At 39.0% G+C, this 12192-nt stretch overlaps 1 protein-coding gene across 1 annotated transcript in view; it reads left to right on the forward strand.

Annotated features, from left to right (window-relative positions):
- Positions 1 to 769: 769 nt before the first annotated feature.
- Positions 770 to 12192, forward strand: part of slc13a1 (solute carrier family 13 member 1) — a 47920-nt gene continuing 36497 nt past the window's right edge. Inside the window, exons 1-3 of the mRNA XM_008411239.3 lie at positions 770 to 1043; positions 1712 to 1855; positions 7128 to 7256. Coding sequence (XP_008409461.2) covers positions 1751 to 1855; positions 7128 to 7256 — 234 coding nt within the window. The 5' untranslated portion in view covers positions 770 to 1043; positions 1712 to 1750. The remainder of the gene's footprint in view (positions 1044 to 1711; positions 1856 to 7127; positions 7257 to 12192) is intronic.

A 12192-nucleotide genomic window follows, 5' to 3' on the forward strand; every position in this document is an offset into this window, starting at 1 on the left:
AAAACAGAAGAGAGCAGACACACTGGCAGCATGTTGCACCAGTGAAAGCAAAAGTTAGCTGACATGAAATAATAATAACGAGGCATCAAAGGTAAGATGAGATGTGTTTTTGTGTGTAATATTCTGAGCCTTTGGTACTGAAATGGAAGTGACTGGAATCATTGTAGTGAATTGGTTTAACTTTACACACGAAACATGTAGATTCTTTTGTTTTGGTTTTGCTGTCTCCTGATTGGTTGTAACTCACAGAAAAACAAGAAAAGGTCCAGATTTATCATCCCACGTTTTTTATTCTGCTGGTTCTAGAACTGATGGAAGTTTCAGGGATGCAGATTTTAAGACATTAGCTGATTTTATTAATGATGGAAACCTTGTATCAAACATATACATAAAAACAAAATCCATATTCTCGCCCAGACACATGAGGAGATTGTCATGATGTAACTTTCAGCCACAGACACAACTCTGGTAACTGGATACACTTTTTGTCACAGACCAGAGGAGATTTTCCTCTTCAGATTAATTCCATGAAAACTGGTTACGTTTTAAATTTAAAGCTTTTTGTATGTCAGATCTGTAAAAAATAAATAAAAAGACGTACATCTCAATGTTTGCAGAAATTTACAATAAACTTCACTTTCTAGCATACAAAGAGCTTGGCTGAATCTACATATCTACAAATAGTGATGTGCACAGCTGTTCCCCACTGTGCACATCACCAGTTGAAACCAGTATGAATACAGTAATTGAAGTGCTATTCCAATATAGAGATAGTGAATGTGTATCTGTTGGCAACACTGTCCAGTTTTTTTTCAACAGTTTTTATGATGGTGCCTTTGAACGCTGAGTGAAATGCTTGTGTCTGAAGCAATGTGTTAATGATTACTAAGACAAGCTGACAATAGCTGTTAAAAAGTACTTCAAAGAAAGAAGTGGATCATAGATTATTTCTGAAAAGGAGGGCTGCTGCTTTAGACCAAGTCCTCTGATGAGCAGGGGGCAGGATTGTCTCATAGTGAGGACGATAGTGAGGACGGCACAAGGTGAGAATAAACCTAATGATGAAATCTGAAATGGTTGTGATTGTACATACCTGTTCTATTTCTTTATGTTCCTCTGTCTGTTTCAAGTTTACTAGATTAACCCTTGTGCGTGCGAGGACTGGCAAACGTAGAGGACTGTGGCAAATGATACAAGTTTTACGTGTGTGCGGTCGGTTGGACCCCATTTCCAATCCCAAGGGTTAATTCATTATTGAGTTTGAAATATGTAAATAATGTATGAAATGAGCCACCACTGCTGATGGTTGAAAACCTCACAGTTCTTCTCTCTGACCAAAATTTTAAAAAATTACAGTTACGTTTTATTTTTACGTTTTATTTTAGGTAAACTATGATTACTAATATTCTGTATGTGGTACATAAGAAAGGAAACCTAAACCTATACCATTATAGGTTTACAGGTAACATGGGTTACCAAAAAGGTACCCCATGTTTCCTTCTTTTTTGTGACATTTCCAAATGTTTTCAGTACAACTGTTTTAAACCCAACACAAATTTATGTGTGTTGCTGTCAAGATAACCACCGATTACTGAGGTTTGAAGGTATTACACAAGAAAACTAGATATGGCCACAGAACTTGCATCATGTTCTTGTCATATGTTCAGATCAACCTGACTGGCGTGTTAACCACCCTACATGCTTTTTAAAGTTTCACAGCAAGAACTACACAAAAAGGAAAGAAGAGAGAATGCTGAGGAGTGTGGGCAGAGGGCTGTGGAACTATCGCAGATTTATCTTCGTCATCCTCATTCCGCTGCTGCTGCTTCCTCTTCCACTGGTCATCAGGACAAAGGTCAGTCTCCATGAGTCCAGCATCTGATCTTCAGCCTTTAGATTAGATTGTAACTTGACAAATTTAATAACAAATGTGGTCTTATTCCTTAAGGCCACATTTTTGTGCCTTAAGGAATATATATACACTGTTCAGTGCAAAATTATTCAATCCCTGGGAGATTTGGGTTTAAAATTATTTTAGTTTTATCATAAATGTTTGTTTCTAATAGAAAATGAGAAAACAATATCAAAAGAAAATAAAAGCAGTGTTAATTTTGAAAACAATGTTCGTTTTATTTTTTTAAATGCCATGTAAAAAATTATTTATATCCTTGTCAATAATCAATAAAAAAAATCTTTATTAGCATTAGAACTGTAGTAATTTGTAGACCATTAATTGAGGACTCTGACAACACCTAATCTTTAGCCAAAGGTCACTTCAGAATAATCTTTTATTATTCTGAAGTGACCTTCACCGGATACCATACATTTACATAACCTGCCTCTGGTACGGAACGCCCAGAGGACCATAACACACCACATCTCCCCTTCCCCAAAGTAGTGATAAAATTTTAAACAAAACATGGACTACCTAACTAACAGCATACAGTCTGTCTGACACTTACAGATCACTGAAAATACTGAATACTTAAAATGACATACATAATAACAATAACATTTGAAACAGGTTTTAAATGTTCTGCATTATTGGACATAATCTTTGAGCCATGCTGGTGCCTTCACCTCCCTCCTTGGATGAACCCTTTTCACATTCTCCCCCACTCTCACTTCTGGTGTAGCTGTCTGTTCTGTGTCCCCCACATTCTCTGTAGGCCTATGAATGTCTGGTAAGGGTCTGAGATGTGCCTTGTTTCTCCTCACCACCTCTGAATTGGTCTCCACGACAGGAATGAGGAGTGTCTGCTTCTCTCCTGGGTGTTTGTAATCCAGACGCGCTGACCTGCTTTTAGCTCTGGCCTGTTCCCCGCTCTATGTCTTTTGTTGTAGGCCAGTATCTGTGCCTGTTTTAACTCTTTGTCCTTGTCTGCAACTTTCTTTTGGTTTGGCCACTGTGGTTTAAGTTGACTGGGTGAGAGTGGCAAGGGTGAGCGCAACCTTCTGCCCATCAGGAGCTCAGCCGGTGAAGGGCCTTGATTCAGAGGCGTAACCCGGTATGCCAACAGGGCCTTGTATAGGTTGGTGTTCTTCTTCAAGAGGCTTTTCACCATTTTCACCGCCCTCTCTGCCTCCCCGTTACTCTGAGCGAAGTGTGGACTACTGGTGACCTGTCTGAAGTCATAGTCTGTGGCAAAAGAGGAGAAAGAGCTAGAGGAAAACTGAGGTCCATTATCTGTTATCAGTATTTCAGGCACCCCATGTCTAGCAAAAATAGATTTCAAGCCAGTAATAATTCCTGCTGATGTAGTTATAGATGTCTTCATTATTTCAATGTTTCTTGAATAGTAGTCTGCTACCAGTAAATAACAGTCATTTTCCCAGTAAAATATATCTGCCCCAACTTTCTGCCAAGGCCGCTTAGGCAGCTCTGAGGATATCATTGGCTCTGGGTGTAGCTGTTGGTACTTAATACATGTCTCGCACTGGCCCACAACTTTTGTGATTTGGGCACTCAGGCCTAACCACCACACAGATTGCTGAGCCCTCAGCTTGCAACTGGATATCCCCATATGTCCCTTGTGCAGCCGGGTAAGCATTTCATTTTGAAATGTCTCTGGAATGACAATACGTCGTCCTTTCATCAGAAGATCACCATTCATGTGTAACTCGCCTTGGTGAATCCAATAAGGCTTCAGCTGCTGCGACAGTTCCTCTTGTCGTGGCCAGCCTCTTTGGCACTAGCGGATCAGCTGACTGCAGATGGCGTCCTGCCGCTGATGGTCAGCTATCTGCTGGAGTTTGGACTGAGATGCAGGTAGGTTATCACGTACTGTGTTAATGAAAATCTGTACTTCTCCTTCCATCTGTGTTTCTTCTGCTGCCAGTGGACGCCTTATCGGGGCCCTGGACAGTGTATCTGCTGTGATGAGGACCTTTCCAAGTACATGTACTATGTTGTATATAAATCTAAGCAGTCGCAGCCGGAATTGCTGAATCCTGGGAGGTAAGTCATCCAGTGCTTTTGTCCCTAAGAGTGCAAGGAGGGGTTTGTGGTCAGTTTCTATTGTGAACTGTACTCCGATGAGGTATGAACTCAATCTCTCGCAGGCCCAGGTGACGGCTAGTGCCTCTTTTTCAACCTGGGCATATCGTTGCTCTGTTTCAGAGAGGCTTCGGGAAATGTAGGCAACTGGACGCCACTGCATATTTTCCTCTCTCTGCATTAAGACTGCCCCAAGGCCAAAAGACGAGGCGTCCGCTGATACCTTTGTCTTGGCTTGTGGTCTGTATTGAGCCAAGACTGTTGGTGATGCCAGCTCATTCTTGAGCTTGTCAAAGGCTGTCTGCTGCATGTGACTCCAGGTCCAATCATTGTCTTTTGCCAGCAGATCTCTGAGTGGTTTGGTATAATCTGCAAAGTGAGGGAGGAATTTTGCAACATACGTCACCATCCCCAAAAACCGCCTAATGTCTGCTGCGTTCTGTGGGACAGGCATGTCTGTAATCGCTCTGATTTTCTCAGGGTCTGGTTTAATGCCTGCTGCACTGACGTTATGTCCTACAAACAGAATGTCTGACTGTGCAAAGGTGCATTTCTCATTTAGTGTTAGTCCTGCCTCTTGGAGTCGCGTCAGGACAGCTGTGAGCCGTTCATCATGCTCTGCTTCATTCTTTCCTGACACAAGGGCATCATCTCCATGGCATATAACGCCATCAAGGCCGGCCAAGAGCTGGGACATGCGTCTTTGAAAATGTTCTGGGCCTGAATTTATCCCAAATGGTAGCACATTGAAGCAGAAGCGGCCAAAGGGAGTAATGAATGTTGTTAGTTCCCTACTTTCTAGTGCTAATGGAATCTGCCAAAAGCCACTCCGTGCATCCAATTTTGTGAAATATTTTGCACCATTCAGCTGTGCGAGATATGTCTTTCTCTGCACACACTTTCAATAAGCCTGGTAAGGTCGACACAAAGTCTACGTTTGCCATTGGGTTTTGGGACTACCACTATCCCACTTCTGACACCATGTAGTAATTTGTAGACCATTAATTGAGGATTCTGACAACAGCTAATCTTTAGCCGGCCGGCATCTTTTATTATTCTGAAGTGACCTTCACCGGATATCATACATGCACATAACTAGCCTGTGGTACGGAACGCCCAGAGGACCATAACACACCACAAGAACTATTAAGTACATTTTATTTACATAGCACCTTTTACAAGCCACAACATGCTTTACAAAATGGAAGATATAAAAACACAGAAGATAAAAGAGAAGGAGAGATAACATAGCAAACAGTGTAGAACTATAAAAATCAGTCTGAACAAATGTGTCTTTAGCTGCTTTTAAAAGTATTATGAGAATCAAGGCAGTGAAAAGTTGGAAACAATGCATTCCCTGTCTGGGACTTTCTTTCCTCTGCTCCTAAAATGAGTCCTTGGGACCATTAAAACCCTTTAACTGGATGATCTGAGGCTGTGAGAAGCAGGACAGAGATAAAGACAAGGACTTTAAAAGTAAGGAAGACAGTTTTTAACAAAGCTCTAGACTTTAAGGAACCAACATAAAGAAATTAAAATTGAACCTATGTGCTCTACTTTTATGTATTACAGCAGCATTCTGAACTGTCTACAGACCATTAAGGTCCTTTACTCTAATAAAGCACATTGAACAACTTACAGTAATCCAGACTGAATAAAATAAAAGCATGGATAATCATCTTTCATCTTGGCCATTGACACCATCGCCTATAAAAACCTATAAAAAAAAATTAGTTTCTGATTGATGTGCAAAAATAGCACTGCAGTGACATGGCAGAATCAAAACGAATACCTAAGTTTCTGAGGTTTGGTTTATCAGAAGATGTCAATATACCAAGGATAGGTTTAGAGTTGATTTATTTCTGTTATATGAGCAGTAATTAAGGTTTCAGTTTTATCATAATTAATTTGCAAGAAATTATCACAGATCCACTGTTTGATATTGCCAACACAATTTATTAAGGAGGATAACTCTGCGATATTCAGAAGGTTTGAAGGAACAATATAATTGAATATCATCAGCATAGAAATAACACACATGTGAAAACTGATTTATTATTTGGCCTCTGGGAAAATATACAAAAGAAAGAAAATAAGTTCTAATACTGAGGTGCACCACACAGCAGGCTGTTGGATTCTTGCAGAAACACTAAATATTTTTCCAGAAAGTCGGGAGACAAATCCTCATAGACCGACTACAATATGAGGTTTGGCACTTGCTTGTAGCCTGTTAATCAAAATACTGTGTTCAACAGTTCCAAAGGTAGATGTTATATCTAGGGCCATCCCCATGAATTCTCCAGTCAGCTGACATCAAAATACCACTTTATATAATGCAGTCTCCATGAGTTTCTGATGAGACTCAATGTCCAACATTAATTTTGTCTCTGGAGCGGAGCTTTTGAAAGCTGTCAAATGCCTCATATTTTCCTTGTAAGAAATTAATTGCTCTGCTACTACTTTATCAAGAAGCTTTGACAAAAACAGGATCTTGAAGAATGGTCTGTAGCTGTGTAAAATTCAAGTTAGCCTTTTTTAAATAATGCTCAAGACAGCATGCTTAATATGCTCCACAGCAGGGAAGTTGTCATTCCTTTACAGTTAGATGACCATTTTCGTCAGGAACAGAATGGTACCATGACAACCAGTAGACATCAGTGCAACTTTACGATGACCTTTCTCTACTATTTCCCACCAAGTAGCATCTCCATTACTGCCAATAGGTCTTAATATTAAAAGAACACAGGAAATCCCATTGACCCAGGAGAAGAAGCATGTGGACATTTTCATCTCTCCAGGAAGTGCTGGAGGTAAAAGCAGGATGAAGGCCCTCATTGGGAAGGCGAGGTCTGAGTTCTACCTGCTAAAGACTGACTTGAACCATGGGGATGTGTCTCTGTGAACAGCAGTTCATGTTGCAACCAAATGAAGAGGAGGACACAGATTGGTGATCACTCCTCAGTGGTCTTGGGCTCAAAGGGAGATAGGGGCACTGATGATGATGTGTTTAGGTATGGGAGAGAACATGTAAACTCCACAGAGAACTATTCAGAATTCAGACTAGCAGCTGTCCTGATGCAATAAAAGCAGTTCAATAAAGTAAGAATTTTTTTGTCTTTTTACCATTTAGGTAGCAGAATGTGCCTTTGTCTTGCTGCTCATGGCTGTGTTCTGGGTGACAGAGGTGATTCCTTTGTCTATGACTGCCATGCTCCCTGCCCTCCTCTTCCCCATGTTCGGCATTATGAAGTCATCCAATGTGAGTCAATTTTAAAAAGAAGAGGATTTCATTCTGTCTGTGAAGTTAGTTGTTTTTTATGCAACAGATTCCACACTTTATTTATTAAATAATTAATTATGTAATATTATATAATTATTTGTTATTATAATTATTATAATTATTATATCATATATAAATATTTATTTCATTATTTTATTTTCTGAGTAACAAATCAAATTTTCTCTGCACTCAGTTTGTTTTTAGATGAACATATTTCCATCTGCATCCTTGGCCATCTATAAAGTATATTCTTTTATATTTATCACCTTGTCTCTCAGTGTTGAGGAGTAATTTAAGGCCACTTCTCTGTCCAAAATTGATTGATTTAATTGGAGTTTGAAAACCTTATCTGTCAAATGACCTCACATCAGGTTTAACTCAGAGACTGAAATATAAACTTGTTTTGTTGTTGCAAACAAGCCCAAACCATCAACCTTTCACCACCACGCTCCACATTCGCACAAACGTGGTTCTTCTCAAATGCTGTTTTTGTTTTTTTTCCTAGTATTTTTGCTCTGCTCTCATTGGTACCAAGAACAATACACAATTTGTTTTTGTAACACAAATTAGCAACACTAATTATAGTTAATAGTTAAATTTGTCTAATTGCTCCTTGCCCCCAAGTGCCCTTCTGGTCAATTTATTTATTTATTTTTGTTGGTCTTATTATTTCCTAAGCCCTCTTCTGACATATAAAAACATGTACTAAAATTCTTTGCTTTTTTGTTTCTTTTTTGTATAACATAATAAGCCGGTCACCTTGTTACCTTTGACCTTTTGCCCGTGACGCATGACCCAGTTGCCTCTCGCGCAGTGAGATAAGGCGGCTAACTGGAGCTCAACGTAGTGAACGTTCCAGATTACAGAACAGATTTTGGTGATTTGAAAAAAAAACGTTTTTGGTGAATAAAGTGTAGTAGACTTGCTGCTTGTCAGATGACGGAAAACGTTGAAGTATCGTTTCTGCTTCAGCTCGGAGTCGCGGTTTAAGCAGAGAGGTAATGAAATACAACAGACACTGACAGGCCTCTGCGTCTGCCTTTCTCTGAAGAACTACTGAGGGGAGGAGACAGCCAGGTGAGGAGAAACTGTTCTTATCTATCCATTCAGTATAAATATACAGACATTAGGCTGTTGTTGATGTGCTATTAGCTAGCTGTTAGCTCATGACTTTGCTAGCAAAGCTAGATAACTTAAAGCTTCTTCCCTGTATCGCTAATGATATCAGTCATTCTTTAGTATCGCTTATGCAATAAGGGCACATCGCCCATTCAAAACTTATCATCTCCATAATAGATATGTCTTCTAATTTCCTTTTGTAGCAGGAAGACGCCTGCCCCAATATTCAAAACACCTGGCCCCTAATTACCTCATGATGGGTGGAGAGTAAGTCTTGTTCTCTCTGGTCACGAACCTTGAGCCTACTGGCAGTGTATTTCCTTGGGTGCAATTCCCAAGGTGGCGTTGTTGACAACTTCTGGTTACCCTGTGAGGAGCAGAGTATCGGACTCCTACCTTAGTGTTGCCACACTTTGCTGCATAATGTATGCTTAAATAAAAGTCCAACAAGGATATTCATTTAGAATTAAAAATAACTCACCCTGAATTACCATGATAGACATAATGTATGTAATAAAAGTGTCATTGATGAAGGGAAAAAAACTCAACCCAGACTTTAAGTTTAGGGTTTGGTTCACAGAGGATGAAGTTAAATTTGTTTCCCAATTATTCAATGAAAAAAAAAAACTAACCTCAGTTAAGTAAAATAAAATTGTAATCAAAACTTTTGGAATTGTAATGATTCCTTTTAAAAAAAGTTTTGTTTAAAAGACTATTTTAAAATTAAGTAACTAATTTTTATCAAACATTAACTTTTATTTGCACACATCATAAATCTTTTGTTGGGATTTTAGGCCCTGCTCATGACGTCATGTGAGAATCACAAGTAAAACTTTGAGTCACAAACAAAAACTTAGAATAGCAAGAAAAGATTTCTGTCAAGCGCAAATAAGTTTGTTTTGCAAAAAAAAGTTAACTTCATGAGACAAAAATGTGTGATTTAAATTTAAAAAAGCATTTTTTAAGCAAAACTCAGTAGGCTTTTCTCATGGTGACATTCATTAACAATTAAATATTTGCTTTTTTCATTTTTCTGCAGTTCCACGTTAAAGTTTGATGCAGCTCTGCTGTCCTGAATGGACCGTCTTCATCTCCACTGCAGCAAACAGGCAGATCTGTTTTATAGATTACAGTCACTAAAAGGTTGCATTGTGCCCTTGTTTATATTTTAATAGTGTAATTATGTAAAGATAAAATATGTCTGGTGATCCAGCTCTGATTTACATATCTTGCTAAATTGCGGGTTTGAATATTGCAAAACTTTCCTATAACAAAATAGACCTGCAGAAAGAAATTACTAATAAAATATCTTACATATGCATAGTTGTATGCTCTATATAGAGATTCTCTTTACCTTTGATTGTATATCTCACAATTTTGTAATTTATCATTGTTTATTAAACTCTGAAAGCTGAGAGGCTGTTAATATTCTGTCCTAGAATGAGGTTAGATGGGCACTTTTTTGTTGTTGCGCACCTGGCCCTGTAGTGGCCTCTGCACTGACCTGAATTTAACTAATACTCATATGAACATTAGTTAAATTAGTTCCTGTTTTGTCTTGTAAGGTCCCTATAATTGATCCCACCTCTTTCTTGTTCCCCTGATTATTTCCCCTGTGTATTTAAGGGCACTGATAATGATGTGTTTGGGTATGAGAGAGAACATGTAAACTCCTCAGAGAAAGATCTAACCTGTGGAGACAGTGGAGACACCTTACCTGTCTCCTCCGTTCCCTGCTGGATCCTTGTCATAGTTGTCGTTGTTGCCGTCATAATTGTCTTGGCACATTGTGTGCAAACCTGAGTTCCTGTTCTTGTCTCGTCACTCACCTGTGGTTCCTGGCTTTCACATTAAACACATTTCTCCACTTCATCCTGGGTCTTACACAGTCAATCTTCATCATCACAAAACCACAATTAATGACAGATTTGTGTAAATGCAACTTTTGTAGCCCTAAATCATGCTAACATGTTGTATTTCAAGAACCAGTGGGGGAAGAGGGCAGGGAGTGGGATTGAGCCCCTGCCCCTTTTATCTTTGATGCCCCTACTGCCCTTTTCAGTTTTTTTTTTGGGAGGGGGGGGGGCTGTTTTAAAAAAATAAATAAATTTAATCTGCGTGCCAGGAAGCTGCTTGTGCCCCTCAACAATAATTTTTAGGTAAATACTGTATGATAATTAATAAATATTCATAAATTGGTCTGGCATCCCTCAGTCTAATAATGACTTGGTCTCATAATGAGGATTCTCAGTTCCTCTGCCTCCATGTTGTTAAGACACTGGGCACATGGTGAGGATGGGGGTGGATCTGCACCCTCTAACTATCAAATTATGGGCAAGGATATTTATTTTCAACATACGTTGTTTGTGAATAAAAACAGGTCTGTCGGGTAGAAGTTAAAAAAACTGTCTTTATTTTTTTATAATTGTCCTCGGAATAGCAGAAAGCCTCCCCTCTTTCCTAAACACAGAAATGGTTCAGCTGCAGAGAAAACTTCCCCAGTGCTGGACTAAATGCCCAGTTCGCTACAGACAGCCTGAATCGGTCCCAATGTGTGGACCGGAACCAGATATCCTGATATAGAGAAATGGTACTGCGACTGCCACCGCAACAGACCTCAGACCCCCAGTACCACCTGCTCACTCTGTTCGCTCTCTGCTTCACCTTAACCTAATGTTACTACCAGGCGGTTCGCACCACTGACGGTATCTGGGCTCAAGGTGAGCAACTGTGAATAGAAGTTGCTGCAGAAGCTCAACTGCTAAAGAAAGATTCAGGTCATAGCATTTGGAATTCTCAAAATATCATGTAAACATCAGCAAAAATACTTTACCAACTATTTGGACCACAGAAACAAACAAACATGCCACAATTAAAGAGGCAACAGACAGGGAGGTCCAGTTAGTCCCACCCTCTTTGCGCTTGCCATTGAGTCCTTGGCAGAGGCAATCAGAAAAAAATCCCAATATTAGTGATTTCGAGATTGGCTCTGACATACACAAGATTTCACTTTTTTCTGGCCACATAATTTTATTTTGAACTAATACATAATACTCTGTCACCTTCAGGAACTACAGAGTAAATACAGTTCATTTTCCTGATACAAAGTTTAGCTGGAAAACTGAGGTTTTGTCAATGTCTGTATTTGACTACAGTAAAGTTAAAAACATGTCTAGCTTCAAATGGTCCCCTGAGGGTTTAAAATATTTATGGGTGTTTGTTGATAGTAACCTTAAAAATCTCTTTAAACTTAACTTTGTGATGCTCCTAAAAAAAGAATCAAAAATAAAGTATTCTTTAAAAAAAATAAGATTGGTTATCAACCAGAAAATTGCAATCGGTGCACCGCTGCTTTCTTTTTAAAATAACGATCTTTCATTAGAGCGGTTGATTACTGTAAGCAATAAAATGACCATTACTACAAATAAAATGTATTTAGTAGTCAATAAAGAAATACTTGAACGTGTTAAATATTCCACAGAAGATTCCTAATGAAGAAAAACTTGACAATGTTCTCTATCCATCCTTTTATCTTTTTTTATCTTTCTTCATTTCTATCTTTGTCTGTCTAACTTTCTTTTTCAATTTTTATCAACTGTATCTTTCTCTGTAATTATCAGGTTTATTACCTTACCAAGCTCAGATTGACAGATTACCCTAACCCTCTGACACCCAAACCTGGTCAAACTTTTATTTGATAATGGATGCATTCAGTTGCGTGTCAGGGCATTACACACTGGAGCTATTTTGTACACTTGGCCCTTTGCCATATATATGAATAGGAGATTTCCTCCAG

The sequence above is a fragment of the Poecilia reticulata genome, chromosome 6, assembly GCF_904066995.2.
Source record: "Poecilia reticulata chromosome 6, P_reticulata-male-v2, whole genome shotgun sequence".
NCBI lineage: Eukaryota > Metazoa > Chordata > Actinopteri > Cyprinodontiformes > Poeciliidae > Poecilia > Poecilia reticulata.